We start from the raw sequence: 24,072 nt of genomic DNA on the forward strand, positions 1-24,072 counted from the left end.
AAAAAATTACATTAAATTATAGGCTTTTACGTGCCAAAACCACGATCTGATTACGAGGCACGCCGTAGTTAGGGACTCCGGAAAAATTTGGACCACCTAGGGTTCTTTACCGTGCACCTAAATTATGTACACGGGTGTTTTCACATTTCGCCCACATCAAAATGCGGCCGCTGTGGCCGGGATTCGATCCCGCGACCTCGTGTTCTGCAACCCAACACCATAGCCACTCAGAAACCACGGCGGGTCGGAACAGATAGGAAATTTAAATGAATCACATGCATCAAAGTTTGCATTACGAGTATTATGAAGTACAGTTTCAATTTTTTTCTTGCAATTTATGATATATGACAGTCTTTGTGATGACTTCAATTTCCTGTTTTACGTTTAGGCTACTGACACTGCACAAACTATATTTTTTGTCATAATACGGAATACAGGCACCAGAGTGCGGCTCATAAACACATCGGTATAATGAGGTGTAATTTGTGAATAAATTTCTCGCTATGGGTAATATAGGATCTCGTTTCTCTCAAATATGTGTCTTGGTTCAGAGCGCTTGTGCTGAAAGTGGACTGATTGTCCGCACTTTCCGTGGAGTTACCGAAGCAACTGTGAAAGGCTTTCGCTGTTTAAAGGTGTAAGCCTTTCGATGCCGGGCGCCTGAATTATTTACAAAGAACGCGCTCGTCCGGAACCAGAAAAGTCGCAAGCATCATGCCAAGGTCGGGATTACCCTTCTACGGGTTAGTCGCGTCCTTGACAAAAAAGAAAAACCGGGGAGTGACAAGTCATTTTTAACGACGGGCTGTCGTTCTTATCGTGATCACACATGACGACTTGCGCCAACGTACCGCGCTTTGTCGGGAAACTGTGATGGTTCATTCTTTAGAAAGGGTATTTATTTTTTTTTCGCAACGTAACTTACGTCATCGGGGCAGATTTAAAAATGTAAAGGTCACGAGTCAGGTGGTGGTACCTAGGTGAAATGAACGCCCGAGAAAGATGGACTTGTAGTCACTTTCTTTTGGAAACGCTGAAAACGTTGCAGTTTAAACCACAATAGAACTTCGTACACAGTATTTTTACCAACAGCTTAACAGAAGGCTATTCAGTCGTCATATTGTTAAACTTATAACTTTTTAGCAGAGACACTCTCACATGACTTCAACATTTGTATATAGAATAAAGGGCTCTGTAATTTCCACCGTGACTTAACCTAGGTACGTTGGCGTACTTCATGTAATAATCCCAGTCAGCCTACTCACATATATACCGCATTACTAATCACATCTACCTCGGCTACATTCCAAGAAGCAATTGCCTACCTCTTCTCATTGCTAAAGATCCGGTAGGCGTAAGACAGGCCAAATTTCGACAATGAATGCCCTGTATGGAATTAGCATGGAACCTTCAGTGATATAGAACGTATGCATTACACTCGAGTCTGTCCAGAAACGGACAGTAACATTAATTTACTCTGACTATTCATTTATCTTCAGTGTTAATAAACAAAAAGCATGCTGAGCTTCTATCGCTAGGTTTGCGTCGTGAAGTCACCTGACCTTGCTCAAGTTCTGCAATTCTACGCTCTAATATTCCATCATCAAGAGCTCGGCGCTTGTCATCACGTATATGCTAAAATGCAGCCTGGCCTTCAGAACGTATAGTCAGCGTCCAAAGCTTTCGCACGCCTGAAGCTGAAAAAATATTATATTTCTATGCCTGAGGCACGCATCATGGTATTCTGATTTACAGCGTATACTGGTCTAGGGTAAACAAAAGTTTTGCATACTTTTACTGGCTGCGGGCGCAGCTGCGCTGAAAATGAACTTATTCGCAGAATCTCGGCCGCGTAAACTTTTGACGACGGTGACTGTGCCATTGAACACCTGTATTTTCTTTATTCTGCACACATTTTTTAATGAATGGCCTTCCAGCGAACGTCATGCAATGCTTACACCAGGTTAATTTTCAGGGCAGCCACCTCAGATATGATGTATTAAGTATAAGAACTGAACTACTATGTAGTACGTCATTATTATCACCAATGAGGTGTAATAAATTTGTAAACAAGTAAAGGATAATAACATTGCCTATGAAATTTTACTCAAATCTCAGGACAACTTCAAAACTTCGCCTGTTCGTCTTGTGTACCTCCCTATGCTTTCTAGGAAGCTGAAAGGGCGAAAATCAAGTGTGAAATTGACGTGTCCTGTGGCACCATGGCGGAAAATGGAAGGTTTGGCTTAGTGGGACCATATGAAAGGTTATGCTGCCATTGTGCTACTCACACACAAGGAACGACACTTTTGTATTTTATTTATAGGCAGTAGACAAAATGATAAATGATGCTCAGTGCACGCTGGCGTGATCATGACAAAACGACCGTACCGATATGAGTCATAAACGATTCTAATAAAGCAACATTTCTGCAAACCCTCACGGTCCTTTCTCATGTTTCTTCAATTGTTCAAACATGGTAAATTTAGGGTAGGAGAATATTCTCGCAGAATTATTAAAGAATTGCACCAGTAATTACATCATGGTGCTGTGACCTGATTCAGCAATAGAGTTAGTAAAGAACAGAACAGCAGAATGCTATATGGCAACTTCGGTAATTGTAGCCGAAAACAGTGTCTTCTTGCACAACACTGTGGGCATAACTCAAAAAGGGTGTGGTCTGTGATTGGAGTCGTTCTCTATTTTTACACGACAGGCTACATTAACAGGTTCCAGAGTCTTTTCGCATAATTTCCAATACTCCTCTGCGTAAGTTGTGGTAAAAGGGTAAAAGGATATGAAGACCTTTAGTATTTCTGGAGTTTTGTGAAGGTATATGGAAATGGTCCAAATGATAAGACACGTGCGCTGCATATTGAGGGTAGAATGTTTATGTTTCGAGGTACTGATTTGTACTAGGCAAGAAATCTTGTGCAATAATTCGGACAGCCGTCATTTGCACCGAAGATCAGGTATACGCAAAAATTCTGCTTTGATATAATGCAAATATACTCAATCAAATAGCTTCAACTCTATTCCTTTGTAAAAATACTACGTCTGGGGCTGCAGCCAACGTTTCTACTTCTGTGTGTTTTAATTGCACAGACTGGACGCTATTTATTTTTGTGGTACGTTTCAAGCCGCACAAGAGTCGCACAAACAAGCCTTTCCCAAGACATAGCTGAAAAGGCAAAGTATTTCTTAGTAATGTCTTCATAAATATTCACCTTAAGAAAGAAATGAACTGACAAAACACGTTACCTGGGTTTATTCTCCAATATACAATATACCTAAAGTGCAAAAGATGTTTGGAAGCACGTTCGCATGTTCTCGAAACCAGCCAGCTATTTTTTAGGAAGACGTTGGTACAGTAGAAAGAAACCAAACAAGAACCGTAACCAAATAACCTGCATGTCGGAATATGCCATCTGGCGGAAAGCCGCCAAACTAAGCAGCGACAAAGTGATAAGTGCGGCGCAGCTGGCTTCGAACCTGCGAGCTCACGATCGTGGTATCAATGATCTTGATCTGTGGTCGCTCAACACGCTCGGCTACCGTTTCGAAGCGCTGCTTTTGGCGAAAACTAGGTTTATGTATGTACCAAAATAAATTTCGCGACCTTGTTATGAAAACTGCGATTTTGGAACGACTTCTTTGCCGTTTCAAGAGCTGCTGCTGCACCTAGCTGAAAGCTGATTCATTGAAGTTGATAAATCCCCAGGAATACGTCAATCGATGCGATAGGTTCAGCGCAAATTGCTTTTTACTGGGCAAAAAAGCCTCCAAAATTTTGGCTTTCCAATAGACTCCCATACTTGAAAGTTCGACCGCAATTTGGAACGGGTTTTATGCCGTAAGTAATGGTACCACTTGCATGATATTTCGGGCTAAGCGCCTAGAGCCTATTTCCACGGGAATATTTTAAAAGATGGCTTCTATGATTAGTTATTTCGAAAAAACGACGCTCTCCCATAGAAAACGCGTATGTTTTCAGAGGCGGCCGCTAGAGGCGCTGTTCAGCGATGTCCGAAATTCTTGGTAACGTATAATAATTTTACACGCCTTTAATTTCAATATATGTTTCTTTTAATCTCATTGTAACTACTGTATTCGGATTCACAAAAACGTTCTCAAGCTAAAACTGTTCGCAGAAGCAGGTGTCAGCGAATTGTGGTGCAGCACTTACGATCGAAAAGCTTTGTGAATTCGCGTCACCCTTGAATCACCTGTTAACAATAATATTGTCGAACTTAGTGTGTCCTAGTGGCTTTCCCTCAATGCTTTGGTGCGTGACATCATTTTGTAGTTGGATTCATGATATGTCTCGTTAGCGAATTTATTGTAAGGATAAGACAATGCCGCGTGCAGTTGTGCCTTTTCTCTGTGCTCTATTATGTCTGACTAGCGGCATTTTCAAGCTTAGTAGATTAAATAAAAGAATCAAATCAATGCAGCAGTTACACCATTGAACATTGATTTGGAGAGCACAAATTTTTCATGTGCCAAGAAAATGACAAGCTAAGGGTGTGCAAATGGTGTCATGCCACTCAAAAAGTTTTTTAGCATTTAACGAGAGTGCATCAATCAGCTGTGAATATCGTATTTGACCGTTTTTTTCGCGAAGCTCTACACAACGCCGCCACACACGTCGCATTGCGGGAAAAGACGAATACTGTCGAAAATTTTCACAACTTCATATTGAGAATGCTTACTGTAACCAGAAAAAAATTTTCTGCCGGCTTTTTCTAGCGCAGCATGGGCTAGAAAGAAAGCAAGTGCTCAGATCCAAAGACAGAGAGTTGATAGACTATCACTATCCGCTTTTAAAAGCACAAAGCCAGTTTGTCTTGTCTGTGGTAAGGTTGTAACTGTTATTTGAGCGACTAGGGGGGTGGGACGGTTTTTTGGCGAGAAAAAAAAGTAGTAGCCCTGGCGTTGTCCGATAAATGACGATACCCTGACAGTCCATGTCTCGGCCGCACGAGAGTGGAGCCACGTGTGCAACTTTCAACAAAAAGCGACTACAGCTCAAAAGCTTGTAATACTCGCCTTCGCGCACTACCATTAAATGTCGCACGTTTAATAAAAGGAAAAGAAAGATGAAGTAGCACTGTGCTTTTTGATCACCTCGGAAGGGGACTACTCCCAAGAACACCGAACGCAGATGACTCTACCTACTGCAAAATTGTTTAGGTGTTTCCGTCGAACGAGACAGTGACGTTATGTTAATGTATTGAGACGCTGCCCAAAACAAACAGGAAGAAAAGAACAAGAGACGGGAAAGAGCGCACACTACCTAATACCACCATTTTTGGGCACTTGTACTTTGGATTCAATTTTAAAGCTACGGATTGCGCGAGAGAATATATCCATTTTCCAACAAGGAATCAACCCACCACCCGAAATTCTCTTTCTGCGTGCTGATTTGCGCCATCCCGTAGAAAACCGGATTTACAACATGTCTATGCCACCGTATCCGCAGTGGCAGACACCAAGCTGCTTTTTGTAAACGACACGCTGTGCCACATTTACTCGAAAAAAATTATCGGCACTCAGTCACAATAAGACAGAACTGCGCCTGTATTCGAAACTTGTATGTGTATTGCGCCTGGCTTGAGCGTAATAAGTAATAATAGTATTAACTACAATAATATTAACAATAAGGTCAATTTCGCCCGACAGGCGAATCACTGATTGCGACAGAAATTTATTAGACAGTTGTGCAAACTAAGGTTAGTCATTTTATCAGCTGCATAAACTGCTGTAAACATTCGCTTCCTAACTTAATTAACCTGCACGTTGTCACGCGCGCACAATCACACACGAACACATCTCTCTCGATAAGCGCGGACACTCGCTGTCAAAACGATGGCGTGGGGGAGAGCGGCAGCAACAGCAACAGCGAGCGAATTGTCCATCGTGCTAGTTCTAGCTTCAACGCGAACTAATTGCGCCGAGAATACACCGCACACGAAGGCATCAGGGGCGCTTTAACGAAAAGCTATTCCAAACTGCTTCTATTCTATTTTTGCAATCAGGCCTCCATGATTGCCCAACTTCACTTGTCTTTCACGCAACGTAAAGGAAAAATATTAGCGTAGCTTGCACGGGAGGCGCAACGCTACAGAGAAAGCGGAGCTGATAGGCACCTAGCTTGGCCTGGCTTTTGGGCTAGCCTAAGCACTACCAAGTCATCCCCAGCATGTTCCGGCATTTATTGATCATTTATCGATTATCGATTAGCTGCTGGTTGACTAGCAATTGTCTATCGATGATAGACTAAGCTTAAGTAGTCCCAACCATGCTTAGCTAGACTTAACCAGCTTCGCCAGTTCACAGAGGTATGTGTCATTGCGCTTGTACCCTTTCTGCACTACCGCCAGGATAGGCCCACAATTTCTGTTCGCAGGTTACGGACTACGCTTGGCTTAAACAGCTCCGCGGCCCTGCTCGGCTGCCAGGAACTATCGGCCCAACAAGCCCTAGTTCGGCGGACCTGGGCAGCGGTCAAGACCAACGGGGTCCCGGAATGAGGGACCCCGACCAGTATTGCAAGGGGCACGACCCACTAGAGGCCTCTCCCCCAGCACCTCTCTGTATAGATAGACCAATAAATGCTTTTCACCACCACCACCGCTGTTAAAAAAACCGCGAGAGCTACTCACTTTCATATGACGTGTGCACAATAATTATCCATGTGAGACCGAACAACAGAAAAATATTATTTTTCGATTCTATGCCTTTTTACCATCAGCCATCCGCAATTGGTCAAAAGTTTTCGGGCTGCGTCCACTTCGCCTGTCTGTCACCTGACGTCCAAAAACCGCGAAAAATCACTGCGTCAAAGTGGTGTGTGCGCATTAAAGATGCATTATTACGCCGATCAAAACTTCATTTTCTTTTTAATAGCCGGACACTGCCTCGTTCCGACATGAATAGAAGGTGGGTACCCACCGATCGCTCTGGCACTGGCTAGTCGGAGCTGCCATGGAGAATGGATTAATTTGCCTATATTAAAAATTTTGCGTGACATTATTTGGTTGTCGAGTCCTTTCAGCACGTAAACGACATCGCCATGTCAAATTTTCTTCACTGAAGATTCGTTTTAGCTGCATTGTTGCGTTTCCGTTGCACGCCGACGTGATTTTCTAGCAGACACCGAAAGCTAAGTAAGAAGAAGCAGGGCAAACGCAGACGCCGGCAACACCCTCCTCAACAGGTTATCTACTTTCACTGCGCTAGCCCGGCCCCACCTTACCACCTACAGTTCTGCGTGCTCATCGCCCTTGGTCAGCCAATCAGGTAAGAAATATATGCCAAGTTAGGCAATGCTATTCCTTTTGAAAGCAAACCACAGTGACCTCCTATAAAATATTAGAGCGTTTCAATAGCCTTCTCAAACAACGCTGCGAGTCACCGCCCGATGCTTGCGTTGGCGGTTACGTAAATTGGACATCAGGAGATTGGAAGGAAAACAGATTGGAATAGCTTTACGTTATAGGGTCCCAGCCATCGGCCCGTTTAGACTTTGTACCCAGCGCAGATCGCTTTCTAGATCGGGGCCGCGCGGCTGCGCTCAGCCGCGTCATACGTAGCCGCCACGGGAGTAAAACGTCCCCCACTTTCCCTGCGGCCTTGTGCGCGATGGAAGACGGAGCGCTTTTCCCCCGCCTTCCTCCCTTGCGCACGCGAGACTGAGCAACAATTCTCTGCTCACCCTCTCACGATTTCACTTTACCCACACCATACGGCGCGTGGCCACGATGTTATCGCACTTGGACATTATACGAAACATCACGTCGACGACGACGGCGTAAATGTGCCTGGAGTGTCCATATATTTGCAATCGCAATAAAATTATGGGGATCCGAGTCAGTGTGGGAAGCAGAGTAAGCGAAGCTTTCTCTGCTGTTTGCTTCGACTGACGATGGTACGTGGTGATCTTAACAGTGAATGCTTAATTTCTTCAGCATTTATTGCAATGCGAGAGTGGTGAGTTGATGTTAAACGTTACCCTGCGTGCACCTGTTTGTCCGTGTAATACCCACAATACAGAGCGCCGTTTTTCATAACCTTCGAGATTGAGCCTCCAGGCTCCTCAGATGAATCTGGCACGCTTCCACTCGCACCGGCAACATACGGCATCCGGCCGCGATGTTATCGCACTCGGACTTCACACGGAACATCGCGGCGACAGCGAAGGCGACGCGGATGACGTCGGCGTAAATGCGCCTGCAGTGTACATATAATTGCTTTCACAAAAAAAAAAAAGCTGTGTACTGGAAATACCGCTGCCATAAACTAGAAGCTTGTTTCCCCACAGTACGACTGACTTTGTGGAGAAACAAACGCACTGTATGTTATCTTCGTATTTCCAAGCGATTTGGTGCGACAGCATTTAAAAGCCCGGAATCAGGTTAGTCATGTCCGCACGACTGTCATACCACTGTTTTGTGGCGCTACGAGGACATTGTAAGAGTCATCTTACGAGAGGAAATATTCCCGACAAGGTAGGGCTCCGAGAAGCATTGTCAAGCGATTACCTATTTGCGCAGCTAAGCAATCGTGTGGCTCAATTGACCCGGTGTAGTTCAGCGGTTGCGCCTCCACTTTCTCAAACCTTCACAACCTTACCTTCCCGTATAACGTGCGAGATTTGCGTACACTTAACAGGCTTCCATGATTTTAGTAATACTTCCGAACTGAAAAAAAAAGAAATCACGCAGAAACTCCTCTGGAAGTTGCCTAAGTATGCACAAGCATTGTGCCGCTTGTTAATCGCCACGCCGCCCGGTGTCATCATCAATGTTATGAAACTTGATTCGACCAGCATAAACCCTTATAAACCCTCATCGATCGTTATCAACCTTATCGAACACGATCCGACCCTTACGAACTATTATCGGTCCTTATCAACCTGGATGTCCAGCTAAGCTGTTACAAAACCACAACTACAATTGCTGAGGGAGCATGCAATGTTTATTCATGGTTCGGATGCTTGTTTTGCACTTGTTCTTTATTGAAACGTGTGCTGTTCTGTGTATTGTATGGGTGATCTGAATGAATGTATGCGCTGTTCGCTTCACTTCACTGAGCGCTTGTAGCCTCTGCCTTACGTGGTTATGAGCCATTGCATTCGTCTTACGTGACGGACGGCCAAATTTCTCATTTGGTAGGCATAGAAATGCTTATGCATTTAAAACTAAAATGGCAGCGTTTATTAAACGAGACGAAGCTGCTGATTTTCGCTGTAACACGGGGACTCTCTTTTCCTCTTTATTTCGTTCCGTCACGCGTTCTATAGATCATAAGTTTTCCCTTTCAATTTTTTTTACACTGATAATATTCAAGCCTTCGCATTGTTGGCACATTGCACTGTCAAGTAAACACAAGTAACAAGTGCTCTATTTGGCGATGTCCTTTTGTGTCAAAAATTTGCGTAATAGTAAATCTTTCTAAATACCTTATCTTTTTAAATACCAAATGAAACACTTTACCATGCGCCGAAACTTGAGAAAAAGGGGCACGCGCAGCCGTTCTTAGTGCTTCGATGGCACTCCATAAAGCCATTTGGCCCGCTCCTTCTTGCAGAATCTTACACCATCATCTTTCCTTATACGCCAGGGCTCAAATATGCATCACAGCTGCACATTCGTGTCCATTTTTAGCTTGGTACACAAGCTCTTTGCCATCAATTCAACGGCGGACGAATCTTTTGCCCCTGTAAAGATGCTTTGCCGCATAGTAGCCAAACAAAAGCGCCCCAGGAAAAAAATCCAGCCAGCGGAATAAAACCAAACTGGACCTACATATACCGAGAGACCTACAGTATGTGCCACTAGAGTGCAATTAGCGGATTAGTTTTTACTGTGCTGCAATTGACGTTTTAAAAATCACCCCATGCATTTTAAATGGGTCTACAAAAGTGCCCCAGGAAAAAAATCCAGCCGGCGGAATTAAACTACACTCGACATATAGCTTGAGAACGTTGTCTGGATTGAGTGCCTAAAGTGCAAATCGCGAAAAACGAGCCATTGCTCAGCAATCGATTTTAAAAAATGCTGCCCATAGAGTTACGCCGGCCGCATCGCCCCAGGGTCTGCTTCACCGCAGTAATCGATGTCCCAGATTGCTGGACTTGATTGGGAAACGCTGCGTGGGCCGGGCTTTCAACGAGCAAGGTCGGTCAAAATCTTTTATTAATGTCCCCGTAATTTTCGTATTCGCATGATAATTTTAATCATGACGCCAACTGTTACAATAAACGGTGAAAATTTCTGCAGTTTTAAAAACTAATGAACAGTCATACGTTTTCCTAATTACGAGTTTATGGACCTGAAGGAACAGAGCTTTTTACTTGCATTGATTTTCGGCTTCGCTATCTGAAGTTCTGAACTACAAACATCATTCGGCGGAGAAGTTTAGCGAGGCGGTAAATGACTTCGCACGCGTTGATGCCGACGTCTCCGTGGGCGTATAGAAGAGCCAGCCTAACCATGCGTTCTTCAAACATTGTCGAGCGCAAGTAGTTTTTTAGTAATCTCATGCTTGAAAATATTATCTCTGTGGTGGCAGTGGTCACTGGAAGGTTGACTAGAATCTTCAGCAGTTTCTACACATTTACATGGAACCTGTAGTCGCAATCAGAGAGGACATCTATTCCGGTGCTAAAACCTAAATACATTTTTTCGATGTCGTTGGCATCCTTGTTTAGGTACCTTCAGGCATCCTCGTTTAGGTACCAGCTGTTGGATTCCACCAATATACGTTGTTTCGTCAGAAAGTATGGAGAAGCAGCCGGCAGTGTTTAATTTTTCATGTAGGCTTTCTTTGATAATTTCACCACAAGTTTCTATAATTTGGTTTTGTACATCTGGGCTTAAACACGAGGCATTACTGGGGCAAATCGCCAAATGGTTCTTCAGATATGTATTTCCACAATCAGCTCGCATGCGAAGAAGCGCTCAGAAAATACCATTATTTTCAGCGGGGGCTTTGCTTAAATCTATAGGACCACTGTCGCTATGGCCACGGAAAGCCAGGCCTTGTCGCCCCCAAAAAAGAACTGTCTCAATAATAGGCCGTTAACTTTCTTCTGTTTTCTCTTATTTTACATTGCATGCCCTGATCCAGCTGATCGATCACATTCGGCGCGCTTCCTGAAAATGTTTCGAGAAAATTATCAGCTGCTAGCTGAGAGTCACGGTAATATTTAGTATTTTCGTGTGTGCGGAAGATTGCGAACGCGTGCTTCCATTTCTAGAACGGCTTGAACAAGAGGGCTCCAGTGCGCTCACGTTGGCCCAAGTTTATAAGAACATTTAACCCATAAAGTTCCAGAATTTTGAATATCTAAAGCAGGCCTTCGGAAATGTCAGTGCACCTTTCGCGCCAAGAGTTTGAGAACTTTATGCCCATAAAGTTTCGGAATTTAAATCCATGCGCTCCGCAGATTCCGCGACTGCTGCGAGATGCCGCGACGCGCCCGCTTGCTATCGAAAAGCCCTTGAAACTGTGTGCTCGGAGGGGGCTCTTTGAGTCGCGAAACCCAGCCCGAGTTCGCAATGTTCGTTCCGAAACGTCTTTTCGAGCATGAAAAGACATTGTAGACAAAATCCGGAATGATTCTCGGCACTGGTGGTTGTTTTGGTCGGCGGTGCATGACAGCACGAAAAAAGTTCGGGGGGGGGGGGGGGGGCTGAAGCCCCATCAGCCACCCCCCCCCCCTTGGCTACGCCCCAATTTACCAGATATATATGCGGTATTCAGGATACATGCACGTCTATACAAATGGCTCCAGTGCAGCAACCTCGTCAACTTCAGTATTTATATACCGCACCTCAATAAGCAAGCATCATTTAAGTTATCTCGTGCGACTTCGTCCACAACGGCTGAACTATTCGCAATCATATGTGCGGTAAAATTTATAACTTCAGTACGAGATGCGCAAAAATGGGTAATTTTTAGTGACTCACAGGCGGCACTAATATCCCCCTGCAGCACAAAAGCAAAAACAATCAGTGATAGTAAAATATATGAAACACTTAGAGACCTCACAAAGGCAAGCCAAGAGAAGCATGAAATATGATTCCAGTGGATACCTGGACATTGTAAAATTCCTGGCAACACAGCAGCCGATGAAGCAGCAGGACAAGCACACCTCAAAGATGATGCGGTTTCGCTCCCAATATCAAAAAATGAATTACGCTTCATTAAAAGGGCAACATGTTTCAAAATGTGTAGAAATACGTGGTTTGACCAGAATTCGAAGAGCTCTGATTTATACCATATCGATGCCCTTATTGAATTTAAGGTTCCATTGTCATTACACAGAAATATGGAAACCCTTATTCATCGATTAAGGCTAGGCACTGCCTATACAAAACATTTATTACATAGAATTGGCCATGCGGAAACCGCCGAATGTGATTGTGGATTTGTGGATGAAGATATACATCACCTCTTTTTAGATTGCTCACATCGCGACACACCAAGACGCCGACATAAAACAAGTCTAATGACATTAGAATGCAGACCTTTCAGCTTAAGGAAACGTTAGTGCGCTTGGTCAACAACGGCCTGCAAAAGACTCTAAAAGTGTTAACAACATTTCTCAAAGAGAGCGGCATTGTTGGCCATTATTAACGCTGATAATGTTACTGTTAATTCAATGTCGCTGTATATCTGTATGTGTTTGTGGATTATGTTTATTATTCTGTTCTGACTTTATGTGATAATGCATTTACACGATGTGTACACCACCCACTGATTAGAGACTGTATTGTAAGGTGCCATTGTTGTTTGTATTTATGAGACCTTCTTCCGCAGTGCCATGGAGTTATTGGACTTCTTCTTTGTATGTACCACGTTTTTTTTAGTTTTTTTACGTTGTCGTGCTGCTGTGAAAGCTTTGCTTGTATGCTGGTATGCGAAGGTTATTTGACATGTATTCTGGTATGTTGAACCCTGTATGTTGTATGTCAGACTCATTCCAGAGCTAAGGAGTAGGCGGCGCCTTATTTGTGCGTAAACATCTCCTTATATCATAACAATAAAAAAAGAGAAGGGAAGCGCAGTCGTAGACGGCAGAGAACTAGTTGGGGTGGTAAAGTCAGGAAATTTGCAGGCGCAAGTTGGAATCGGCTAGCGCAAGGCAGGGGTAATTGGAGATCGCACGAAGCGGCCTTCGTCCTGCAGTGCACATTTAGGCTGATGATGATGATCATGAATGTGCTGTAAGGGTTTCCGCACTTTTGTCGATAAGCGTGTCGAAAAAAATTCACCATTCTTGACAGGGCAGATTACACAGCGCTTGAAATGGTCTCGTATGTGCAGCGTCTTAAAAAAAGCATGGGACGTGGGCAATAAACGTTGCGCTTCTTTTGCCGGGGCACATTGACTGCCTCCCGTTTAAGCAAGGAGCGAAAAATGTAAGCGGATTCTAGGGACTCAGTTTCTCTGAGTTGCAATTAACTGGCTTGACTGCCAGTTTTCGTCATACCGTATTGCCAATTGTCTTCACCTGTTCGTGCAAAAAGGGCGTCGAAGGCAGGCCAAAAGTGCTTGCAAAATAAGTTTGTTTTTATGACAATGTCGCCTGATGAAGATAAAGTTGGACGCCTATGTGATGAAAAAGTAATTCTCTAAGCACCAGTTTGTCATCATGCCGCACGCTTTATCGACCAAGCATGGCACATGGCAAACAGCACACATCACAAACGACAGTCAGACACGAATGAGGGAAAATATTGCTTGCACTGCAAAGAATAGTAATATCGGCCAACAGGTTTATATACCACGGCACTGTGATCCACAAAGTAGTGCCACTGGACGCGCTTCTGTTTTAGAGAGCAGCTCTTAGGCGCCCGTACCTGCGGCGAGCGTCGTCGTCGTCCCTCGGCGTCCCTCGTAACCGAGCGAACGAGCACAGCGAATGACAAAAGTGAACGCCGAGCACAGCGGGGGATGAAAGACGGCGATAGTGAAGAGAACGCGAGGGTGAAAGTGGAGGAGGAACGTGTGGCGAAAGCGCGAGAAGAGAAGCGTATGCCGCGCAAGACGGGCTCGGCGACGGCGATGGCTACGAGATGGCGCCAGAGTAGCACGCGTCGTCTGTGTGTAAACAAAGCGCTGCATGAGCGGATCTCTGTCTTTGGGGGCTTCTTTGAATCGTTCCCAGGCGTCAACCACCCGCTGCCTCTCGAGATCTGCCAATTAGCGAGGCAGTGGCGCCACACTTCGCTTCGTTTGCAAGGTACCGCACGAGACAGATTGTTCGCGCTAGCCAATAATTATATCCCGAAATGAAAACACGTACAGAGGTGTGCTCAAATTTCGCATTAGGCGGTATTGTAATCGTAGGTGAATTTTTGCTCTGGTGAAATAATAAATCTCGACAAATTAGTAAAATATTTTTGTAGTTTTACTTGCCGAAACCACCACATGACTGTGAGGCACACCTTAGTGGGGGACTTGAGAATAACTTTTTGCCACCTAGGCTTCTTTAGAGTGACCCAAGGCACGGTACAGGGACATTCTTGCACTTTTCCGAACGTCTAAATGCGGCCGCCGCGGCCGAGATAAATCGCGGCCGATTACTGGCATTTATAAATTGATCTCTTATGTAGCTTTAACGCACACAGGCATTGCAAAATAAAACGGCATCGTATTCAATGGTTCCATAATAGAGGTGTAACATCCAAGGTGTTGCAATACCTTAGGTCTCGCGTACAAACTTGGCAAAACGCTCGCAGAATATTCCAATAAGCGATAACGCGCTTACGGTCTTCTAAAAGAGCAGCAGTCACCGGCCTGAATATTCGGTTTTGTTGCAGTTCCTGCCAGTTCTTGGAAATAATTTACATTTCATTGGTACAGCTATATGATACGTTTTCTCCCACCTCGGGAATAAAATGCCGTAAATGACATTTCATGTTGCTTGTCACCCTCTTCTGCGTGCGTCATTTGACCGTTCCTGAAGCAGAAAAAATTGCCCTTCAACAATGGTCAAAGTTCAAGTTCAGCTGAACTGCTGTGGTATTCATTCCTAAGAAATTACAATTGATATATTCGCATTCCTACAAGCCTTCAGTCATGTCCGTCTTTCTCTGACGGCACAAGTTAGTGGACAATGTTTAAGCGAGAATCACTCCCTGATTCCAGTCAAGGATTCAAATCGCATTAAAGCAAATACGGTGTGATCACGTTTAACTGTATGGAATTTTTAGGAATCGCCTGTAGCCGATAGCATCACGCTAGTTCTTGAGCTGGATTATTCGACGAGGCATACATTACTAGCAAGAGAAATAGAAACACATATTCAACAAAGTAACGAACGTTCACTTACCCTCCCAATTATTTACATTACGGCGCATATTGCAATTACAAAGTATTTGTATCTGGTGTAGAAGCGAAGGGGACGAGGAAGGGAAGGCTAGGCCCCCGATCCCGTCGTTACTTTGTGTAAGAAGAAGCTTGTTTTGCTTAGGTAAATTTTCGGTGTCCTGCCACTTGTCATGAGGACGTTGTGGCAAGCTGAAATCCCACGTATGGAATACAGTGTGCATAGCAAAACAAAAGACGGATGACGCGCGGTATAACAGGCATATTGATATCCAACCACCTACCAGCATATCTCATGACACTAAAATCTGCCACTTCACGCGTTAGCAGATCAGTGGATCCTAGCTCAATGCCTGCATACGAGAAGGACAATATGAGTCAGCAACCTGAATACGTATTTATATTTGATGCAGAAAAATGGCTGCTATGACGGGGTAGCTTGCAGCAAGAAGGCGATTAGCATTATTTGGGAACCTCACTCACATCGCGGTATGCTGTCCGTATGCAACCTCTTTCACATACCCAGTGACACGAGTTGTGTACTAGCTTGGGTCACGTAATAGCTGCTGTTTTGCCGAGCAGACAACGTGGGCCGCTAGGTGTGTACCCGAATGGACAACCTGCTGCTGGCTGGTGTCTGGCCTGTATAGAACTGGGGTCACTTGCGTATGTGCCAGAATGGATTCCCAAAGTTGGCACACTAGATATGTAGCTGTAAATGCAGTGCAGTTATACCATCACATCCAGGTCGAGCGAGGCCACTTGCTGGACAGCCATCTGAACGAGCTGTTCGTCGACGCCATTACCGATCGAATAGAGGTGGCCGCTGCACCTGACCATGCCGTCCCTTCGGCCAGTAATGGTGGTGGTCATCAACCAATAGACACTTCCTCGTTAAGTGTGTGTGTGTGTGTGTGTGTGCACGTTTGTTAATATAGAGAAGGTGTACATATTGTCACGTGTACGTGTCACGTACACGTGTCACGTGTACATATTGTCACGTACATAAACGACATGCCAAGCTCTTTAATAAACAATGCACACACTTGTACATATCCCAAATCTGCCTCTGTCTTGTTAGTTCTATCATCTTAGTCATCCCAAATCATGATAATTATAACTATACCATATAAAACATATCATAACCAAATACACAACCACCATAAAATAGAATGCTAATCAGAGTAACGCCGCCAATGATCTCCAGAAGCCGCCGCCAATTGTTTGCCACAGGGGTGGTGTGTGTAACCGCAATGGTCTTAAAAAATAATCTGCCTTAGCGCCTGCATTCACCAACTGTGGCCGCGAAATGAAAAGACTCGGAGTTGTTTTCAGGAAAACCATTTACTTATCAGATGTACTCCTAATTAGTACGTATAGGTCAGAAAATATCGTCACCTGAGAAAGACGCACGCAAATATTTCCAGATACACTTCAAGGTTCTTTGAAATTTCTAGTTAATTATGGCTGTTTTTAACAATTTGCCAGAACTTTCAGAGCTACAATAATATCTACGTTAGCAATATGAAGGTCTTCAAAGCTTCACCCCATAGCAATAACTCGCCTTGTCTTTTGTGATTCGTTCAACATTGCAGCTGCGCCCACAAAATATCGGATGAACTTGACAAAGCATGGATGAGTCTCAACTGATAACGCTGTAAAAGTTTACCCTCGGGAATTAAAATATGCACCTAGTACTCCTGCGTTCTCGAAAGCTATAAATCCCCATCAACCGCTTGTCTAACATCTCTGTCAGTTGGTGTCTTTGGGAGAGAAATTTGCTTTTATGCCCTCTACAGATATGTAAGAAAAAATCTTTAAATATCTGCTAAAAAATCAGGAGGAAGAAACTTATGATGTGCTTTTAGGCCACTTCATTTGGCTGATATCTCATGTAGGTTCTAAAGATGTCCTTATGCGTCTGTTTAGGCCCAAGGGTAAGCACATGAGCTCCTTTCTGAACACATTAGAAACGGAAAAATGGTATTCCTGTCTGCACCGAATATGACGACGTTTTTTTCTATAAAAAAAGAAAACGTTGAAGTGCACCGGCTGTACGCAGAATATTTTAATGTCAGACAATATCTATTTCTCAAGAAAATTGCAATATTTCAGCAAACTAGGGCGAAATTTACAATTTTGTAACGTATCAATAAAGAGCGGTATAGAGATTCCGTGCACTGGTAATACCAAGAACGAAAGCAAACGAAAAATAATGTACTATAGACTGATCTGAAACATACCACTAATTTGTGCGTAATGTTTCTGCGAAACCCTCGTTGACATAATAACATTTTCATTGAAGGTGTAAATTTCTATTCAATATGCCACCGCTTCAGATGCAGTTTACATAACGGTGGTATATCTTATTTTGGTGCACGGTTAGAAATTCGGAACTATGGGCTTCATTATTTTTCGCACTTGCTAATGTTCGGAAATGCATGTAAAAATGTACGTGGCCTTAAAAATACATCTACTCAACCAGCAGTTGGTAGAATTTCTATTTCTATCTTTCGTGCAGAAAACTTAATTGTGATCGTTTCAGCGATTGTCGAGTGGGAGCACTTCCGTGTTTTAAATGTATCTGAATTAAGAAATCATAGTTACCCACGAGTGAATGCGTTTTCATAATCTAAATAAATCACAAGGGTAGTACTATGGCTGCTGAGAGTGACGTGTCAATATAGTTTTGTCTTACCGTGTGTTGCCAGAATTGTCGTCATACCTATCGGCGGTTGCAAGAAAAGTCTCGTGCAAGTTTCAGAAAGAGACGACTGCTATTTGGGGGGTAGGGAGAGTGGTTTGGTTTATAAAGGAACCACTCGGTTCGGCGGCTTGAACACGTCAATAATTATTCTACATTCCGAGGGGACAAGTTCGGCTGCGGCGCTCTGGTATTTAGAAATGCAAAGGGCAGTCTTGATATTGATCCGGAGATCTGTTATCCGTTGTTTCCTTTCTGCGTTCATTTTACAGCGACGCTACTAATGCCAATAGAAGCGCTCAAAAAAGGCTGTATGCCAGTTCTTACATTTTTTCTTGTCAATTTGTCAATGAATATTCTAGATTCCACGGGAACAAGTTGGGCTGCGGAGCTGTGGTATTTAGAAACGCAAAGGGCAGTGTTGAGATGGGTCCGGAGATTTGTTATGCGTTGTTTCCTTTCCGTGTTCGTTTTACAGCGTAGCTACTAATGCAACTAGAAGCGCTCAAAAACGCTGTATGCCAGTTCTTACAATTTTCTAAAAAAAAAAAAAACTGTAGTGGACTAAGACTGAAAGGGACGAGCTTGACACGTTGATGTGGAAAAGCGTCAAGAAGGTACTGGGTATTCCGGTCACGGCGAGCACGGACAGGCTAATGCAGCTCGGCGTTCATAACACCACCCTCGAACTAACAGAGGCGCAACAAGAGATCACGAGGCTTTCGGGCTCCAGCGCGGGTAGGTGCCTCTTGGAGGCGGCGAGCTTGCGGCCGCGTTACAGTCACAGTGAGGCGATTGAGCTGGACGAGAACTGCAGAGGAACCTACGTCGTCGGTCCCTTCCCTAGAAACGTTCACGCAAAGAATAATGCGGGCAGGCGAGCAGCTCGTGCCAGGACGATTTTAAAGATAACGGTCGGCACGGAAACCTTCGTGGACGCCGCTCAATATGGGCGCTCCGGTAAATTCGCGGTCACGGCGGTCAAGGAGAAGGGCGAGCTCCTACCTGCGGCCTCGGTAGGCGCTGTCCCGGCCGACGTGGCAGAGCAGGTGGCGGTTGCGCTGGCGATGCAGGATTCGATGCCGTATATCTACACTGACTCACGCGCGGCCGTCAGGGCTTTCGCTTCGAGAATGGTTGCGAGATAGGTGGAGGCGCTTCTGAAGAGCAAGTCCAGAACTAATTCTGACCCCGTCCATTACATTACGTGGTTCCCCGCTCATATGGGCGACAACGTGCTGCCGGGCCACCCGAACCCCAATCAGATTGCTCCCCGCCGTGCGCGAGAATTCACGCGCCGCGACGGCGGTGAGGCTTCATTGGATCCGGAGGAGCTCGGCCACAGCGACCCCTTATTAACATTCCATGAGATCGTCTCCCACTATAAAGAGGAAGGCAGGCGCTTCCCGCCTCCACACCCAAATCTATGTAGAACTAAATCGATCACGCTTACGATGCTTCAGACCAGGTCATATCCCTCGCGAGGTTTCCTAAGCCGGATTAACACAGAAATGGACCCACAGTGCCCGGATTGTGGGGAGGAGTTTAGCACTTTAGCCCATATGCTCTGGCAGTGTCCTGCGTTACGGGATACGTCACTCACCAGCGAACAGGACTGGAACGAGGCCATCTCTAGCACGGAACTCAAGCTCCAGTCCATGGCCGTCCAGAGGGCCCGTGAACGAGCGGAGAGGCTTGGCCTCCCGATGCCGACATGGGAGCAGCCAGCGGCGAGCCGGGGGCCCCAACGGGTCTCCGCCGGCTAGTCCCTCAGGACCTCAATAAAAGTTCATCGTCTGTCTGTCTGTATCACCCACAAAGTTTGGATTTTGAGGAAATGAGGGGAATGTTATCGGCAATCTGCAGGCAAGTTGGGAAGTGTGTGTGTCACTAAGGAGTTAAATCAAAGTCGCTAAACGCTCGCTTTTGCTGTGTTCAGCGGAATTCCATGAAACGTTCGCAATGATTCACCTCTTTCCCGGAAGGACCAGAAACGGAAGATAATTGCTATTTAGAGGAGATAGGGGCCACTTTATGGATAATGTGTACTGAAAGGTTTAAGTGTGTAGTCTAATGATTTGCTTTGAAAATAAATACATAATACTGGTATTACCCTAGTCCTTATGCGTAACATGAGCCATGCAATTGGTTTTTCCCAGTGTTCTCTGTAAACTATGCAAGGCACGTTCTTTATATTTCGTTGAAGTATAGGTACGTTGTGATAGATCAAGGATCAATGTTTATCTGTAAAGGGTATTATAGCCTATGTAGAAAGTTACTTATTCAAGCATTCTAGACCGTCATATTGCCATCATCGGCAATGTTTTTCACAGTGCCAAAGCAACTATAAAAGACTACTCAAATTTAGTTTAAAAAGGAATAATTGTATATTTAGTGTTTGACTCAACTTTTGCGTTCCTGCAATAACAAAAATTGCAGGAAATATTGACTTAACCCTTGTTTTTCTCCTTTTTTCATGCGTGATACGAGATTTGTAGTTGGTTTGTCCGCCGTCCTCGACGAACTAAAAGAGGCTATATGTTTATATTTGTCAAAAATAAGGGGCACCTTGTTGCATTTACGCAACATTCCGATGAACGGCGTTAAAAACAGAAGCAAAGTTCATTAGGAGCTGCGTGTGCACGTAGTTGCATTTCCGCAACATTGCTTTGAAGAACGCGCCATCTTGTGCTTCCATCTGTGATGGCCCTTCTAATCTACTACCAAAACAAACATGGCGGAGGCTGCGTGCGCCCGGGAGCAGTGATACAGGTAAGTTTTGCCAATTGTAAATGCATTTCTCGATAAGACGAAGCGCCAAAAATTTATTAGGCTCAGCTACATATCCTCCTGACTGTGTAGATTGAAAAAAAAAAAAACATTGTTATCTCGGAATAGTTTGTTCCTGGCGATGGAACGTTGCAATGTTGCGCAAATGCAACAGTGTGTACATGATTTTTTGTTCTTCACAGAAGTGAAATGGATCCTAAACGCTTTTATGGCCGAGCCATTCCTTCTGATAGAGAAGACAGCCACCTTTCCGGGAGTGACGACGACCCCAAGTGTAAGTGCGTTTCTATTCATATTTCTGCAACATGTTTTCTGGTCAAATTCCCCCCTCCCCCCCCCCCCTTTTTTATTCTCTAGAGGATACGGTGCATTCGCACGCTGCCGTGTCGCGTCGTCACGGTCGTACCCTTACGTCTGTGCTTCTACGTTCTAAATTTTTAATATAACGCGAAAACACTGCATGGTAGTCCTGCCTGCTTTCAAATTACACAGGCTTCCTGTTTAGTGTGTAGCTGCGTTTAGGTGTTTTACCACTAATTTTATTCACTGTGTAACTCTCCCTGTTTCCTGCTTCAGATGTTCAACCTGATGTAGGAAAGCTAACTGACAGCACAAGCGAGTCGAGTGCATCCTCCGACGATGACGACTGTACCGCAAACAGCACAACACCTGACCACCGCTCACCACAAACTAAGAGAAGAATAATTTGGAGGAAGGGCAATCTAATGAGAGATCCACAGACAGTTCAGTTCACTGGACAAAGTGAACTTACAAAGGATATTTCAGAGCAATCGACACCACTCCAATACTTCAAGTATCTCTTCCCCAGCTCACTGATTTCGCTTATTGCAGATCAAAGTAACTTTGTACAACCGCAGAAGAGATCGACACGTTTATTGGAACTTGCATGTGGATGTCCATAATTCAAATGAGGAACACGAGGTGGTACTGGAGTGCAGCGACCAGGGCAAGCCAAGTGGCTGACAACTTTCCGGTGGCCGCTTCGAAAAACTGAAGCATAACATCCACTTCATTGACAATAGTACTCTCGGCCCAAAGGACGGTTCAGCAAGAGATCGGCTTGCGAAGGTACGACCTCTGATTGACGCCATCAATGAGCGGTTGTCGCTGGTATCTCTTGAAGAGCACTTGTCTATAGATGAACAGATCATACCTTTCAAATGTAGAAGCTTCCTGAAACAATACTATCCCATGAAGCCTAAGGAATGGGGTTACAAAGCTTTCGTACTCTCAAGTGTAAGTGGCTTCTCCTACAAGTTAGAGGTGTATACTGGAAAAGAGAACTCAGCGGCAAGACTTCCAGGAGAGCCTGACTGTGGAACAAGTGGAAATATTGTTGTTCGGTTGTGTAGGATGATTCCGAGAGGAGTACAAAACAAAGTGTACTTCGACAACTATTTCAACTGCCCAAGCTTGCAAGTGTACCTAGAACGAGATGCTGTACACTGCATGTGTACGGTGCGGATCAACCGGGTCCCCGGAGTGAACATGCCTTCTGAGCAGGAAATGAAGAAAAAAAGGAAGAGGACATTTTGAGCAGAGAGTTGCGGTTGTAGATGGCATTGAACTGTCATGTACAAGGTGGCAAGATAACAGAGCTGTGACCTTGCTTTCCTCCTTTGTTGGAACACAGACTGTTGGAAATGCATCAAGATATGATCGACAAAAAAAGGAGTGGAGCGAAATACCATGTCCTTCGGTCACAGTCTACAAAAAGCAAATGGGAGACGTCGATCTATTGGACTCCCTCATTTCCCTGTATCGTCCCCACCTGAGGTCAAAGCGATATTACTTTCGTGTTTTTCTCCGTGTTCTTGACTTGAGAGCCGTCAAGGCTTGGTTGCTGTACAACAGGAACGCCATGACCAACCCTGATGAGCACACAGGAAAGCTCCTTCCCTTGGCAGAATTCAAGATGGACCTCGCAACATCACTATGCAAGGCTGGCAAGAAGCAGCTCAAAAAGCGAGGAAGACCTAGCAATGGGTCTGTGGAACAGAGCATCGAAATGAAGAAAAAAAGGGGACCGTCAGAACCTACTCCTACTCAGGATGTCATGCTAGGTGAGGTAATACTTTTGAGCTATCGAGTTTTGTCTCAGTGCTCATTATTTGCATTTTGTTTTTTAGGTTGGTCACTGGGTTTTTTGGAGCCAGAAGCGGCAGCACTGCAAGTTTCCTGGCTTCACGGGAATCTGCATGACGCACTGCTCGAAGTGTGGGAACCACCTTTGCTACACAAGCAAGAACAATTGCTTCTTTTTGTTCCACACTAAAACATGAGTGTACCAATGATTGTCACGTGCAAATAAACATCTGAGTATGAATCGCACTAAGTGTATATTTCACCTTCAACATCTTTGTTTGCGTGTTGTTGCAAATACGCAACGTACCCTTCTTCTGCAAATTCAAACCACAGAAATCCGCTACAGTTAGTTTACATGGGCGTACAGCTACTGTTACGTTTCCCTGAAACTCCATGATTAATGTTATGAGGAAACAAAAAATTGTGCAGTAAAGGGATATTTAGTGTTTGACTCAACTTTTGCGTTCCTGCAATAACTAAAATTGCAGGAAATATTGACTGAACCCTTGTTTTTCTCCTTTTTTCATGTGTGATACGAGGTCTGTAGTTGGTTTGTCCGCCGTCCTCGGGCGAACTAAAAGAGGCTATATGTTTATATTTGTCAAAAATAAGGGGCACATTATAGATAATGCGTAGGCCAAATTAATAATGTTTGGATTAATTACGGCCTGTAACATAAATTACGTATACAAGCTTTCTACAGCGTATGTAAGTTTTACGATCAGTGCAAAATTGATCACGTAGACCTGACATAACCGAAATTGCCCCCAATATGAAACTTAAAAATCCACAAAACCAATATGGCGAATCTACGTCACGAAGGTAAATTTGCGTGGCTCAAATAAAGTTTTGCAAAAAAATTCTTAACGAAGGGTTTCAAAATATGCCCCTGTGATTAGCTACGTTTTCCAATACGCCATAATAACAGTGCGTGGCAGAAAAATTATATTGAGTACCGTCTTAAGTGCGACCTGTAGCGAAACATTACTGTTTCTTGCTTACATAGGAGCATTGCAGATATTTAGTTATTTGTTTGTTTATTCTCAATTTACGTCTGTCATTTAAGGTTCACAGTTAAGTTCGACAATGTCCTCTGTGAACTAAACCGGCACCTTGCATATATTTGACAA

General features: G+C 44.3%; 2 protein-coding genes across 5 annotated transcripts in view; one reads left to right on the forward strand and one right to left on the reverse strand.

Moving 5' to 3' along the window:
- Positions 1-18,182, reverse strand: part of LOC119459139 (peroxidasin homolog) — a 132,933-nt gene extending 114,751 nt beyond the window's left edge. The window contains exons 1-2 of one of the 4 annotated variants that reach the window (XM_049671174.1): positions 18,041-18,165; positions 15,627-15,695 (exon numbers count right to left, since the gene is read on the reverse strand). In XM_049671174.1, the coding sequence (XP_049527131.1) occupies positions 15,627-15,695; positions 18,041-18,065 (94 nt within the window). In that variant the 5' untranslated portion in view covers positions 18,066-18,165. Of the gene's footprint in view, positions 1-15,626; positions 15,696-16,694; positions 16,734-18,040 lie in introns of those variants that run through there. The other 3 variants (XM_049671177.1, XM_049671175.1, XM_049671176.1) reach the window with 3 other exon arrangements.
- A 4,395-nt stretch (positions 18,183-22,577) lies between these two features.
- LOC119458410 (uncharacterized) lies at positions 22,578-23,312 on the forward strand. Its single transcript, XM_037720248.2, has 2 exons — positions 22,578-22,925; positions 22,987-23,312. Exons 1-2 carry the CDS (start codon positions 22,578-22,580, stop codon positions 23,137-23,139), a joined length of 501 nt encoding a protein of 166 aa, XP_037576176.1. The 3' UTR covers positions 23,140-23,312.
- The last annotated feature ends 760 nt before the right edge of the window (positions 23,313-24,072 follow it).

The sequence above is a fragment of the Dermacentor silvarum genome, chromosome 7, assembly GCF_013339745.2.
Source record: "Dermacentor silvarum isolate Dsil-2018 chromosome 7, BIME_Dsil_1.4, whole genome shotgun sequence".
In the NCBI taxonomy this organism is placed as follows: domain Eukaryota; kingdom Metazoa; phylum Arthropoda; class Arachnida; order Ixodida; family Ixodidae; genus Dermacentor; species Dermacentor silvarum.

Coding starts and splice junctions, on each gene's coding strand:
- LOC119458410 (XM_037720248.2), top strand. CDS start 22,578: ATGGGAGACGTCGATCTATTGGACTCCCTCATTTCCCTGTATCGTCCC. Junction 22,926..22,986: donor AGGATGTCATGCTAGGTGAG/GTAATACTTTTG, acceptor TTTGTTTTTTAG/GTTGGTCACTGGGTTTTTTG.